This window comes from Dermacentor variabilis, chromosome 4, assembly GCF_050947875.1.
Source record: "Dermacentor variabilis isolate Ectoservices chromosome 4, ASM5094787v1, whole genome shotgun sequence".
NCBI classification, from domain to species: domain Eukaryota; kingdom Metazoa; phylum Arthropoda; class Arachnida; order Ixodida; family Ixodidae; genus Dermacentor; species Dermacentor variabilis.
The window spans coordinates 12,656,500-12,671,941 of record NC_134571.1 but is presented as its reverse complement, the minus strand read 5'-3'; the positions used below and the strand labels follow the sequence as shown (position 1 = coordinate 12,671,941).

At 48.8% G+C, this 15,442-nt stretch overlaps 1 protein-coding gene across 1 annotated transcript in view; it reads right to left on the bottom strand.

Moving 5' to 3' along the window:
- GABA-B-R3 (gamma-aminobutyric acid type B receptor subunit 3) overlaps positions 1 to 15,442 on the bottom strand; it is a 453,175-nt gene that overhangs the window by 166,490 nt on the left and 271,243 nt on the right. The window contains exon 3 of the mRNA XM_075688121.1: positions 8,740 to 8,910. Within this exon, the coding sequence (XP_075544236.1) occupies positions 8,740 to 8,910 (171 nt within the window). The remainder of the gene's footprint in view (positions 1 to 8,739; positions 8,911 to 15,442) is intronic.

Sequence of the window (15,442 nt, the reverse complement as noted above, 5' to 3'; positions counted from 1 at the left end):
CCTTCGACTCTCTCCGTTTGCCTCACCCGTTACGATAGTGCCAAGACGGATCCTATTGCTTGTGCACAGGTTGCCGGCTTATCAACCGACAAACAAACTTGTTCCCCTTCCGGATGCCACGAATTGACGAAATAATTGACGAGACCGTTGGGTGTCAGTGGTTTTCCAGGGTAGACCTATGTAACGGGTATTGGCAAGTACCACTCAAACAGGAAACCAAAATGTTCACTGTGTTTATTGCCCCTTTCGAAAACTACGAATATAACCGGCTGCCATTTGGGTGGAAAAACTCACGTGCATGGTTCCAAAAAAAATGATGAACTCTATGCTCAAAGAATCTATTAGCAAAATTTGTAGTCCGTGTGTCGACGACATACTCGTCTAATAAAGAACACGAGATTGCCACATTAGTCATCTATGAATGGTTCTAGGTGCATTGAGCAGGGCACAGCTGAAGATCAACGTCAAAAAGAGTGAATTCTGCCAGAGGGTCGTTTTTATCGGCAGCATATTCGATGGGAAGACAAAGACTACCAAGGAAGAAAGTGCTCAGCGTATCAAGTGTCTTCCCAAGTCCTTTGAGCTGCACTCTCTTCTAATGTTCTTAGGCCTTGCTGTACATTTACAGGCCTTCATAAAGGATTGCGCAACAAAGACAAAATGTCTCACAGCCCTTACCCAAAAATTTGTGTGGTCTGAAGACTGCGAGCGGTGTTACGCAGAACTTGTTGAAATTATTCCTTCAGACCCAGTTCTGACGCCCTCAGACTTTAGCCTGCCTTTTGAACTGTGCAGTGACGCCTGTCATTATGGTACAGGAGCCATTCTTGATCAAAGACACATCAGCAAGCCTGTTGCAAAACAAGTAATGGGATATTTTTCTTATACATTTACCAAGGCCCAAGTAAACTATGCCACGACAGAAAAGGGAGCATTCGCTGCAATCAGGGCCCTCAAATATTTTAGAAGCTATCTGGAAGGAAGAAGCTTCAAATTGTTTACGGATAATCAAGCTGTGACTCATCTCTTGCAGCTCACACAGCCAAAAGGTAGAGTAGCAAAATGGGTGAGTGAAATTCAACAGTAGACTTTCGAGGTAGTGTATCGCCCTGGACAAAAGCACCAGGGCGCGGATGGTCTGTCTAAACTTCATGTACCAATAGAAGTTACCCATGAAGAAGCGAATATGAGCAAATCGTGGAGAGGAATGCAAGACTTGAAGATACAAAACGGAAAGTTAGAAGTACCTGAACAACAATACCGACCATAATGCGACTCTACCACGGCAGTCCAGAGTCTGGAGATCTTGATGGATTCACTAAAACATACAGAAAGCTGACGCAAAGGTTCACTTAGAAAGGCAGGGAGACAGATGTTGCTAAATACATAGAGTCACAACTGAAAACTTTGCAAAGCCACGGTCAGGCCGCGTGGAAACAAAATGGTTACGCTGTAGTATTCGAATGTGCCCTTCGAAATACTACGCCTCGATCTTGCTGAACTCAAAACGAAGGGCGAGGGGGTCAAAAAGATGCAAGCATTCCTAGTTGCAGTGGATGAGTGTACGCGGTTTGTGGCTGATAAAGCTGGCAGGGAAGATGCGAACTGTGTAACTTCTTTTCTAGAGAGCGATATCTTCTATAATGTTAAGGTCATCGTTGTGGACAATGGACCAGCGTTCCGAAGCGAAAAACTTCGCCGTTGGGCTGAAGCAAGAGGCGTCGAGCTGCGTTTTCCAGCACTCTTTCATCCAGAAGCGGATTCTCTTGCAGAAAGGATGATTCGGGACTTGAAGACGTTCTTAGCTCTATACCCCAACTTCAGAAGCGGGTGGAAGTGTGCTCTGGAAGCAGGTGTTCGTCACCATAGCCGATCTCACACTGCAGCATTGGGATGTGGCCAGTACTTCGCCGCTTTCCAGAAACCCTGTTGGTACCTGCGGACACAGAACTTTGTATAGTCGAAGAAATAACACTTTGCAAAAAGCCGCTGGATTTGAACCACAAAGAAAAGTATCCTAAAACAATGAAAAAAATTTGGACAAACGTCACCAGTACACGATGCCCGATATTGAACCAGGAGACACGGTGCTGGTCCGAAAGGTGTTGGATTCAAATTGCCTCTTTATGGGCACATATTCTGTATTGAAAACAGCAAAGCACCAAGGGAATCTCAAGACCGTGTATTATAAAAGACTCCGAGGAAAAACAGAAGAGGTGTCGATCGCTAATATTCTTCAATATCATCCCATGAGGGATGATAATAGAAGCTCGGGAGGATGTAATGATCCGGGATGAACCGATAACCAAGACAACAAAGATGGAGAATAAGAGAAGGAAGACTTGGAGGACCGTAATGGCAGCTGACTAGTATGATTAAAGTATTGAATATTTTTACCGCGTATGGGAACTTTACAACTTATACAGGAAGCCAAGCGAATAAATGTCGGGAAAATATACCCTTGCAAACTGGCTGCCTGTTTCGTAGACACCGCCAGGCCAGAACGAGGTGCTTGTGAATTTATTAGTCTAAAATTATTAATACAGAAAGTTGCTTGAAAATATTGAAGCTTCTGCGAAAAAAATTCATCGTGAAATGTGGCAAGAAATGTCACTTCATGGCGTCAAACACCTCCTCTCAAGTTATCTGTTCAATATGCTCAGTCATCAACAATTGCCGAACTTTTCATTTGCGCGTATGACGTAGTAAAAACTATAAATTAACAATCCTACTTATATTTACTGCGCATGGCGCTTGGAGCGGGATGCCTTACATTAGCTGTAGTTACCACTGCGGTTAAGAAACCTTAAAGTATCCTACCTGGGAGAACATATTTCGGGTATTTTCTTGTACTCCTTCGCATATTAAAAGAGGCGCGTAGCGTCAACATAGACTCACAGATGACTCCACGCACGTGGTATAAATGCTTAAGAGAACGCTTGATAAAACACACAGCACATTATCAGGTTCTTGACTAAGCGTGTGTCTACATGGAATTAGTTTTCTGCCGCATGTCACTACAGGAAAACAAAAGCGAGTAGTGGGACTGAAAATTGTACTTAGAAAATGACATTTATTTTCTTTTGACGCATTTATTGTTCGCTACCAGAGCGCACTGTATTATTTTCGTTTTGTACATCCGCCCACATTTACTATTCTTTGTTTTCTTAGTCGTTGTCGGCTATACAATACTACAGTAGTCTCTTCTCGCCCACTCCGGCACCATTAGGGTAGTAAGCCAGGAGGACACTGGGCAATAACCTCCCTGCCTTCTTTTCTTTTATTAGCGGCCCGGGCCTGGAGGGCAACACGGCCTCCGGAGACGCACAGTGCGTTCGGCTCCAAGAACAGCGCAGCCCAGTGGATGCACCGTAGACCCGCTCCATCGGCTCTGCGGCGGCTGCAGGGCGCTCTGGCTTCCGCTGCTGGCACGAACATTGCGCGCGCACGCATTCGAGAAGAGCTGGCGGTAAACGTAAAGCTACAATCTGCTTAGATCTCCTTTCATTGAGCGCAACCAAGCGCCGATGGTTACATACGTCAGCCTCGTGCAACATATACAGGTGCGACGTTTGTAATGCCGCTGCCGGCGATGCTCAACGCGCCAGCGTTGTGACGTGCTTCGGATCCGTCAGGACGGTGTTCGTGTTGTGTCACGCCATGCCGTAAAAGCCAAACTACACACGGATGCTTGCCGGCGCTCGAAAGCTCGCGCCCCGCGCCTACGCACGTGCAGATGGCGCGGGACAGATGACGCGCCTCGAAGCGCCGCGCGAGCGGCGATATGTCTTCTCCCCATAAACATCGATGCTCTGGCTGCCTCTTAAATGGCTGAAAAATATGTGGATACTGGCAAGCGTTAAAACATTTTTCTTCAAGCTTCACACGGGAACCTTGCCTGTTAAAACGTGGTTAGAGGAAAGAGGGATTTATGCGCCATGGGGACGCAGATGGTTTCTGTGCAGCAAAGCTGAAACGATCGAACATGTCTAAATTGATTGTAATAATTCCACATTCTTTTGGTATATATTACAGATAACTTTAAAGATAGATGTACCCCTCAATCCACATGGTATTCGTTTTTTACCACCTGAACGCGATATTGAACAGATGGATGTCATCTTTTTACTTGGGCTGCACGCAGTTTGGCGTAGTCTGCTGGCATATAGACATTGTGATGTTAAAGGTCGATCTGTGTATGAATATATTGTGGAAATGGTTGTGAAGGCACGTGACATGTGCAAAACGAATGACTGTGATGAATCTGTGGTGTCAATGCTTGATGCTTTAACCCATATAAAACGAGTGTGATCTATGATCACAAACTCTTCTGAGACTTGTAGACAAGCTGGAAATGGAGAAAAAGAAAGCTCTGGCTGCCTCAGGAAAATACGAAGCGACGTCTATCAAGGCGTAAATTGTGAGCCTTGTGGGTTCAAACCGCCATTCCTACAGCGAGGCGCGGCAAACGCAAGGCGCGCGGGCGCGAGCTGTCGCGCGCCGGCAAGCGTACGTGCACGCTTTAATACAGAACGACGAGATCGGTCGCTACGCTAAACCTGGATATCGCTTCCAACACTTCACCTGCGGACAAAACAGCGATATTTTTTTTACTATGCATCGGCCCGCGAGAACCTCTCGCGAGATTCTCTCGTTCCACGCATGGGATCCCGCAGAACACGCCCGTGGGAGACGTTTGGGTAGCTTGGGAAACATTGCTCTAGTGACACCGCCCGTTATCTTTGTACGCATTGTATCACCTGCCCAACACCGCTTCTTCATCACGCAGCGGATGCACATCACGTCGGCTCCGTATTCCACGAATGTTCTTGTAGCGCAAATCGCCAAGAAGCCTCCCGCTATTGCACGCCAACGGACTCAGCTCGTTCCCAGGAACAAGTGGATACCGAGAACCAGCTGGGATTCCCATTTTTCAAGCCTCTACGACAATATTTTGGCCGGACCTTGTGGTGGGAGAGCCACGAGGCCACGCGCCGGGGCCGGCTTCCTCAACAATTGCCGATCATTTTCTCAATGATGGAAGTCACTGTAGAGGGGCGCAGCATATCCCAGGAAGAAATGGATACACGCAAGGGATGGAAGGAGGTCAGACACAGAAGATCAGACCAGCGAACCTCCCAACATCGCGAGAGCACCTTGTCGCCGACGCGGCTCGACAAGCGCAACAATAACCCATGGAAAGGCAGGCTAGAGCCCATACGCAAGGCAAGCAGAATGCCACATTTGCCAAGAGGGGATTACAAGATTGTGATCAGACCGCGTGGAGGACTCAAAATATCCGAGCACGGTATAGTTCCCCTCACAGCTGCGGTACAAGATGCGGCAGGCATTCCTCGAGACGAAAGGGAGGAGGACATTGTCTGCCCCAACAATTATCAAAATATCCTCATCGTCAGTACATCGGATCAAGAGCGTGCAAACAAATATCAGGAAGTAGCCCGTATCAAGATTCAAGACACGTTTTACGAGACCAATGCTTACGAGACAGCGCCTGACATGACGGCCAAAGGAGTCATCAGAGGAATCCCACTCGACGAGGGCCCAAGAGACATCACAGCAGCGGTGGTTACGAGTAAAAGCCCAACGGCGATAGCAGCAAAGAGACTCAGTGATACTACCACAGTGATTGTGCTCTTTGAAGGACACAAAGTGCCCACGTACGTCCGATACAGGGCAGCGCTACTCCCTTGCTCCCTGTACAGGAAACAAGTGGATTTCTGTCAGCAATGCAACAGACCTGGACACAGAGGAGATGTATGTCCCAACCCTGACAACAAGATTTGTGCGGGATGTGGAACATCAAACCCAGATAAAGACCACAGGTGCCAACCTAAATGTCAGTTATGCGGCGAGGACCATCCGACCGCAGGCAAGACGTGCAAAGCCAAATTCAAAAAAGCCCTTCATCGTTAAACAGAGACAATGGCACAGACTGCAACGAGAACGACAAGAAGAACGTGAAGACGCTATCTCAAGAGAAGACAGAGCAGAGTCTCGCGGATCGCATGGCCTCCTAAACACCAGGGAACGACGCTCCAGATCCAGAACAAGGTCTCCATCCACCACCAGATCCTTATCCCGGTCCGGCTCCAGGACACCGGGGACACGATCCAGATCCAGGTCCAGAACTAGGCCATCCTCTTCAGCAAACCAGACTAACACGGTGAGCTGGGCAGACGTGGTCGATGGCGTGCGCCCGGGGGCTGGCGGGGAGACTGCCATTAATAACGGGATAAAGCAACTAAAACACGAGAACGCGCAGTTGAGGATTTTGCTAGCACGTATGAGCGATGAAATCAAAATTCTCAAGGAAGGAAAAAACCAAATAAATCAGGTAACTCCCGCTCCACACGCGAGCACGAAAGAGCCATCTGAAATCCCGGACAATAAGATGGACGAAGGGATGACCCCCTCCACTCAAACGCAAGGCCCAACCCACCAGTGATAAACAAGATAACGCAGTGCTAGATAAAGCATTAACCGATATTCAAAAGACCCTAGTAGAAATACAAAAGTCAAATGGAAAACGGGACGAAATGATGAACATGCATCCAGGTTACAACGACAGCAGACGCAAGAGTAGAGCAGAGAAAATTATCCGAAGCTTTGGGTCAGACGACAGAGCAACCTTCGTAGACGCGGCTGAATACCCAGACAGAAATAGCTATGTAGCAGTAATTGTAGATCACACCCAAAAACCCCTTACAAGCGTATCCGTTAATACCAAACATTCCGAGACCGCAGAGGAGGTAGCCATTGCACTAGGATTGGTCTCCACGAATGCTCAGTACATCATTCCCGCAGTCAACCTCAACGAGGTAGTATACTGCGAAGCTCGAGGTCTTACTCGCCGAGCTGAGCAAAGAGTGACTTCCATCGGTCAGGAGAACGCGGAGGAGGAAATCTGGAGAGAAAAAGATATATAACAAGATTTAGCGATATTACCAAATTCTATCAAAATCGGAGGCGAGTATTACCACCGCCTCACACTAAACTGAACAGAGCTGAGTCCGTTACTTGGAGGAGACTACAAACAGAAACTTATACGAGTCCCGTGCAACTAAAAACTTTCTACCCCGATATATACGAGAGCTATATGTGCAAGCTATGCAATTCTGTTAGAGCCACCCTTCAACACATGTTGTGGGGATGTGAAATATACCAAAATAAAATGGCAGTCTCCCCAGAAAATCTACGGGCGCGGTGGTCGGCCGTGCTGCTCAGCTCAGAACTCCAAGACCAACTTTGGGCCGTCCAGCCAGCCAAGGAAGCCGCACGGGAGCAGCAGCTACCAGTGGCCATCTAGGCGGCCCCAGGCCCGGGCCTTCCAATCGCCGGATTCCAAATAAAGTTATCACACACTTTTACGGCAGCCTAATGTATCGGCGGGGCACTTGCTTGGACTTGGCTGATTTCAAGGCGCTTTGCTGCATGCACGAACAGTGTTCCCACCATCCCGCTTTCCTCTTTCCGTTCCCCCTTTCCCTTTCCCGATCATCATCATCATCATCATCATCATCATCATCATCAGCCTGGTTGCGCCCACTGCAGGGCAAATGCCTCTCCTATACTTCTCTAACAACCCCGGTCATGTACTAATGGTGGCCATGTCGTCTCTGCAAACTTCTTAATCTCATCCGCCCGCCTAACTTTCTGCCGCCCCCTGCTGCGCTTCCCTTCCCTTGGAATCCAGTCCGTAACCCTTAATGACCATCGGTTATCTTCCCTCCTCATTACATGTCCTGCCCATGCCCCCTTTTCATTTTCTTGATTTCAACTAAGATGTCATTAACTCGCGTTTGTTCCCTCACCCAATCTGCTCTTTTCTTATCCCTTAACGTTACACCCATCATTCTCCTTTCCATAGCTCGTTGCGTCGTCCTCAATTTAAGTAGAACCCTTTTCGTAAGCCTCCAGGTTTCTACCCCGTAGGTGAGTACTGGTAAGACACAGCTATTATACACTTTTCTCTTGAGGGATAATGGCAACCTGGTGTTCATGATCTGAAAATGCCTGCCAAACGCACCCCAGCCCATTCTTATTCTTCTGATTATTTCCGTCTCATGATCCGGATCCGCCGTCACTACCTGCCCTAAGTAGATGTATTCCCTCACCACTTCCAGTGCCTCGCTACCTATTGTAAATTGCTGTTCTCTTCCGAGACTGTTAAACATTACTTTAGTTTTTTGTAGAGTAATTTTTAGACCCACTCTTCTGCTTTGCCTCTCCAGGTCAGTGAGCATGCATTGCAATTGGTCCCCTGAGTTACTAAGCAAGGCAATATCATCAGCGAATCGCAAGTTACTAAGGTATTCTCCATTAACGTTTGTCCCCAATTCTTCCCAATCCAGGTCTCTGAATACCTCCTGTAAACACGCTGTGAATAGCATTGGAGAGATTGTATCTCCCTGCCTGACGCCTTTCTTTATTGGGATGTTGTTGCTTTCTTTATGGAGGACTACGGGGGCTGTGGAGTCGCTATAGATATCTTTCAGTATTTTTACATACTGCTCGTCTACACCCTGATTCCGTAATGCCTCCATGACTGCTGAGGTTTCGACAGAATCAAACGCTTTCCCGAGCGTAGGGTAGCAAACCGGACGGTGGTCTGGTTGACTTCCCTGCCCTTCCTCTCTTTGCTATCTCTCTTTTAACCAGGCCTATGCACACTGTATAGGTAGTGGGGGACGGGCTCGTTCAATAACATGGCTCCCCCACCAAGGCGTAGAGCTCGTCGTCTTCGTGCAAGGTGGCCACAGCATCCCAGCGGAAGCGGCGCAGCAATGCCACACGAGCCGGGTTGTGCGACGAGTCCGGAGCCACGGTGCGAAAGAAGAGCGGGAAGCCCGCCCGGTCGCTCAACACCGGGCTCAGGCTGCCGAACGAGATCTGCAGGGGGAGAAGCACCGTACGAAGGCTGAGCACACTCTCTCGACACAAGCCCTGAAAAGGTTGGATCAAGCAGTCAGCTGTTCCGTCCAAGCTGGCTAATTCCTATTTTGGGATAAATACATTACTAGACACTGGAGCTGCTATTATTAAGCTACCATGCGAATGATAGCTATGGTAGCACATGGATTTGTCCAATCTTCGTCGACGTGGCTTCAGACGAGGTTGTGGCTTATTTATTGCGATTTGTCTGCTTTTATATGCGACTAAAGTTTCAAGCAATCATATGTTTCGAACCGCAGAAGGAAACAAGAATCTGCACGCGTGCATAATCACTGCAAGTGATCGCATATACAACGCCATGTTTCGTTAAATATTATCAGAATCACAAAGCTGTTTGAAGCCGGAAGGACGAAGTTTAGGCAAATCCATGTACTAAACCACCATGTTTGCAGCCGCCGTAGACAGTGGCGGCATATTCCCAGCCAGTAATTTTTGTAGTGAATTCTATGATGTTTCTTTTGGCACTTTGTTTTTGAGAACAAGTTCCCCATTATCATAATTCGTGAACCTCATTTTTCAAAGACAATTCGACTGTCGGGCTACGAATAATTTTTTTCTTATCATGCATTGAACGTAGTCAAGTTCTGTATATCCGCAAGAAGCTCACGTATGTTCACCAAATAGTGCAGCCCCCCAACAATAGTCAATACGCGTGTCTCTGTGTTAAAAAGAAGAAAGTTTCATTCACACTGATAGGCTCCGACATATCCCCATCACGTCTACTTGATAGATAGAGACTAAACGACACACTCACAAAAAACTACAGGCTCTTAAATAGTATGGGTGACTTTAACGCCCATCATACACTATGGGGAAGCCTCAGGACAAATCAACGAAGCATGAGTCTTGTTCATCTCTTTGCCGAGCATGGACTAAGTCTTGAACGATGGTAGCCCGAATTATCTCCGAGGAGTGAATTACAGCAGCTGCTTGGACTTGACATTAGTGTCGCATAGTTTAAGTTCCAAAGTTCAACGGCTCCAAAACTCATGCCAGCGACCATATTCCTACCTACATAACTATCACAGGCCTTAATATTTCTCTTTATCCTGTGCTCTCAAGACAGATAGACTGGCAAGCATACCGAATTTCGATAAAGGAAAAGTTCAGACATGACCAGCCCGACCCCGCGAAGATATGATCATACAAGCTCTGGAGGTTCCTACGCGGACGTTTACAACATCTACAAGACGCACAGATTTCGACGGAGAATTGGAGAGGCTTCGGGTGATGCCGAGATACGATATAGGCCTACTAAGTCGATTCATGAACTGAGGGAAGCCCGACGCATTCAGAAGAAAGTTCATCGCCAGATGAACAAACTTCAGGACCAACGATGAAAGCGCTTCTGCGAATCGCTGGACCCTCGTAAGCCGTTATACCCCGTGCGGAGAACTTTTCAGGGTCTTCGCTCACCTCCGCAACAACGTCGTCCCTTGACAGCGCTGGCTCCACATCAAAGTCGTCCAGAGCCTGAGGTCGCGGGAGAATTTTGTGCCAAAGTTACGGGCGACATCTATCTGCTGGCCGACCTCTCTCTACATGACGTTCCCATTGCGAGAGATCAAAACATGGAAGTGCCTTTCTCTATGGAATAATTGCAAGCGGCCTTGGCTGCGAGGAGGCGATCGTCATCACCCGGTCCCGATGGGGTGACCTGCGCTGCCTTAAGGCATCTAGGTTCAACAGCACAACGTTGTCTTCTTGATATATTCAATCAATCTTCGCGTCGCAGCAAAGTCCCCGAAGGTTGGAAGTGTAGTCGACTGGTGCCTCTACTGAAGCCTGGGAAGTCTCCGCTGGACCTTACATCGTACCGGCCTGTTGCACTTGCGAGTTGCATCGGTGAGGCCATGGCAAGGACGTTGCTGACACGTATGAAATGGCACCTCGAATACTACAACATTTACCCCGAGGCTATGCTGGTTTTCGACGTGGTCGGTCTCCAATTGACAGAGTTATTGATCTCTAGACCTCCGTGCAGCAACAAAAAGCTATGAAGCGCCTCTCTGTGACAATAATTTTAGATGTAAAAGGAGCCTAGGACAACTAACCGGTGAAGCTATTCTCCAAGCTCTTGAGGCTGCAGAACTTGAAGGCCGCGTCTTTATGTGGATTAGGAGCTGTTTCTCACGGAGATCTGTGTTCGTCCTTACAGAGGATGGCCCGACAAGTAGATATGTCTCCAGTCATGGTGTCCCGCTAGAAGGAGTGTTGAGCCCCCTTTTTTTCAATCTCGTTCTAGTGGAGCTTGCCGAAACGCTACCACAGGCGGCTATTGTCTCGCGCTACGCTGATGATATTTGCATCTGGGCATCCGGCGTGACAAGGCCACAAGTGTGCGCCAGAATACAGAAAGCGGCAACTCTGACAGCGGCATACCTTCACCGACAAGGTCTGACGATTTCTACAGAAAAATGTGTGCTAGTGGCATTTACACGTAAAGTGATGTCTTTTACCCGTTGTGTATCGAAGGCCAGTCCATAGCGTACAAGGAAGCTCACAGGCTCTTAGGTGTTATTCTGGATCGTGACCTCACCTGGAGTCCGCCTGTCTCATACATGAAGAAAAAGCTCATTTGTATTGCGAATATGTTCAAGTTCGTACCAAGAAAATTGTGGGGCCGTCTGTGCGCTCCATGTTGCAGCTATCCATGGCAATTTTTCTCGGGTTTTGCGATACAGTCTTCCTGTTTTGTCCGACACATGCAAGACTAATCTCCTTGCACTACAGAGCGTACAAGCCCAAGCACTTCGGTCATGTCTTGGCCTCCCGAGTTGTTCTTCGACAGCTGCAGCAATTGTCATTGCACAGGAGCGGCCAACCACCACTCATATCGTCGGTGAGACACTAAGAGCGAACATTCGACAGTTTTCTCGGCTACCATCCCACTACTTAGCCGATTTGCCAGTGCGAAGACCACAGGCTACGTTCTGTGGTATTGTGACGAGACACCACGAATCGGTACCATGTGGCTTCAAGCCTGCGAAACGCCCAACATCGGCATTGCGGTGTCTCCGGCAAATTCCCGTGTGCCACTCAATTCCTGGGATTGCTAAGAAGGCAGACTTGTCACCGCTAGCCTAGAAACAGTTGTCTCTGCTTGTTCTCAACGAGTCTTATTTTGACCGCATACACATTTACACGGATGGTTCTAAACCAATTAAAACAGCTTTACCAGAGCAGTAGTTGTTCCATCAGACGCCGTCTCTTTGCCATTTAAATATTCGCACAATACAACATCGACAGAAGCAGAACTTGCGCCTTTTCAAGTTGCACTCAAGTACATGCTCCAGCAGCCAACAAATCGGTGGGCCATTTTCTGCGATTCCACAGCAACCCTAGAAACTCTGCAGTTTGCCCTACGTCATGGGTTACACGAGCAGCTAATGTACGAAATAAAGCACGCTCATAATCACGCCCTCGAGAAAGTATGTCATTGGTTGCCAAGCCATTGCGGAACTGTCGGCAACGGCAAAGCAGATCGGCTCACCGCGCGTTAGGCTCACCAAAAACATTAGCGCGTTCCTATACCACTTTCAAGAACCGACGCTACGCGACAACTTCAGTCACTGGCTCGCCACATCACACTTCTACGATGGAATTCACCGGGTTTCATCAACTCACGCTTGCACTCTCTCGACCCTAACTTGCGACTTCGCCTGCCGCCTAGACGCTCCCGTCGCGAAACAACTTTCAGTGTCGCATGTGGTTGGGCGTCGCATCTACGAATTCTTATTCATACCTGATAGGAATGGCCAACAGTACGGTGTGCAATTAGTGCGGGTGCGATGAGACTAGAGCACCTTCTGTGTCACTGCCCATCCATTGACACTCAGCGACGTACTTTACGAGCGAAACTCAACCTGCTAGATAATGGAGCGCTAATAGAGAGACTGACTGTGAATGACTATTATTTTCTTTTCTCTCCTTATCTGTTCTTCCCTTTCCGCCTCCCTAATTGTAGGGTAACCAACCGAGCACGTCCTTGGCTAACCTCCCTGCCTTTCCCTCTTCGTTTCTCTCTCTCTATCTCTCTACGCTGTTTTAGCAGCTCAGAGCTCTCTCCCACTCAGACACATGTTCGTATCTCTGTAGGCTTCTGCCTTTAGCGTGAAGCGACACCGGTTTGCTCGCAACGCCCCGGCAGCCGGTGTGTGGAACGCTCGCTCCACTCCCGAGCCGACAAGCCAGAAAGCTAAGCAGCCTCTCCTTGCTCATTGCTTGACGCTCGTGGTCCTGCCGTAAATACCTACCGAAAATTACTATGCCAAAGTTGTGCTGTTTCGTGCTGTGCATGAATGCACGTACTGTGAGCAAAGTGGTTCACAGAATACACTAAAATAAACCGGCACTGAGGAACTACAGAAAATTAATCCTGCTCCACGACTGAGCGACTTGTTGCACTATTTTAAGTAGCACCATTCTGTGCATCCGTGTTTACGTCATAAGAAATTAATAATTTCTGAAGTGAAGTGAAGCGAAGCCGCCTGGAATCCATGACAAAGCATATCACGTCAGACCATGAAGCACGGTTTTCAACAGCTAGTCGAACGCCTTGCTGTTATATACGTCACTGTTAGCTAGCTGTGTTGATCAGCAACACATTTCTTGGTAGGTTTCTTATCTTACCTTCTTATCTTATCTTTCTGTTTCTTTTTCTCCAGTAGGGCTTCCTTACGGCATAAGAAAATACTAGAAAAAGAAAAATATAAATACTAATGCAAGACTGCATCTCGCAGGAAGCCCAGCAAGGCTCTACAAATAGAGCAACCATCACTACACTTGCTGTCAGCATGCCGGTCACTGCGGAGGCCAAACCGTCTGAGAAAGCGCTCCAGGATATGTCGTGTGTCTGGCCATGTCTGCAGCAGGCGATACATGTCATGTTTTGGGCCAGGGTCGTACAGTTGGGGCAGGTGGCTTTACACAGGGAGTTTTTTTAGATTATCTAGACTGTATAATAAAACGGTTATGATTTGTAGCGGGCGAGAAGTTTTTGCAGAGGAGTTGTAAGACGAGGCGCACCAGTGTTACCAGACTGGTCGTGCGTATTTCTTCCGCGTTTGGAGGTGACATTTGCCTCGATTTTTCTTGTCCAACGGTGAGCTTTCCCTTTATTGCGATAGCAAATATATGGAAACTTCAGGCACATCTGCGCCGTCGGCGTCACCGGTGTGATGTTCCGTATGAAGTCCAAGTGCGATAACATCGTGGCCGTTGTAAGGATTGGGAGGTCAATCCCACCGTTCGTAACCAGTTGTCAAGATTGGAGTCGGGCATGAATTAGATAGTAGCTGGCCCATGCCGTCGTCCAACTTATCCACGCTGAGGACGTTGTTGAAGGGAAGGACTGCTTCTCATCGAGAACGAGGAATATGGGTTTAGTTGCAGTATCTACATAAGGACGTTGCAGTTCATCAGTCTAGCATGACTGCGAGAGAAAGTACACTGAGCAGCCGCAGGACAGCGATCTATAAACACTCGGTACTCCCTCGATCCCAAGGTGAGGGAAACGTTCGACCAGTCATCGTAAACAAGCCACCTCTCTGCAGGAGGGACACACACACACTTCCGCACAGGTTCACGGCCCCCACCGATGTCAGACGGTCTTCGCAGAGCTCGGGGCTTACTTCAGGAAAGGCGTATCTTATCCCCCGAGCTGACCCCCGCAGCGCGGCCGCCGGTGGTCCATTGTCTTGCGTCTTGAAAGGCGCATGGGAAGGGGCCTCCGTAGACGTTCCCTCGGCAACTCCCCCGCTCGCGGCAGACCAGGTCGGAAGTGGCGGGTTCTGTCACAAAGCCTGGTTCGTCGAACTCATCTCGGCAATTCCGCGACGCAGAGTGGCGGACGTGGCGCATTGTAATGCCGACACAGTAGACTTAGTGACGCCGTGTGGCAAGAGGGTTGCGGTGGCGTTCCAGGAAGTCGACACCGCTGTCGCAACTGACTGGCAAAACTTGCACCTAAGTGGGCCGTTCTTAACACCGAGCGCCGTATGCTGTGGGTGCGACTGACAGGGTGCGAGGGTGAGCCGAGCATGGTGGCTCACTCTCGCGCGATCAAGGGAGGAAGGAGGTGGGGGGGCGCCGTCTTCCATCGTGCGCAAGACACTGAGAGAGGGGGCGGGGGCGTTCTACTCCGGCGGCGGCTGCTTACGGCGCGGCGGAGCGCGGCGTCGCTTGCCCTGTCTTGAAATCGATCTGCGATGCGTAGAGAGTCTACGCTCACCGAGGGATGATAACTTCGTGTGTGCCGTGTTCTCGCCGCTTAGTTCGCGTTGAAGCAAGGTAGCACGAAGGTCAATTTGCTCGCTGCTGCTCCTACTCTTCCTCACGCTAGCGTTTTGACAGGGAGTGCCTGCGGTCTTCAAGTGAAATGTGTTCATGTTTGCCTGGGCTTGCGCGACACCAGGCAAGCCCAGGCAAACTGGGCTTGCCTGGTGCGTTAATTTATTAAAGGTAATTT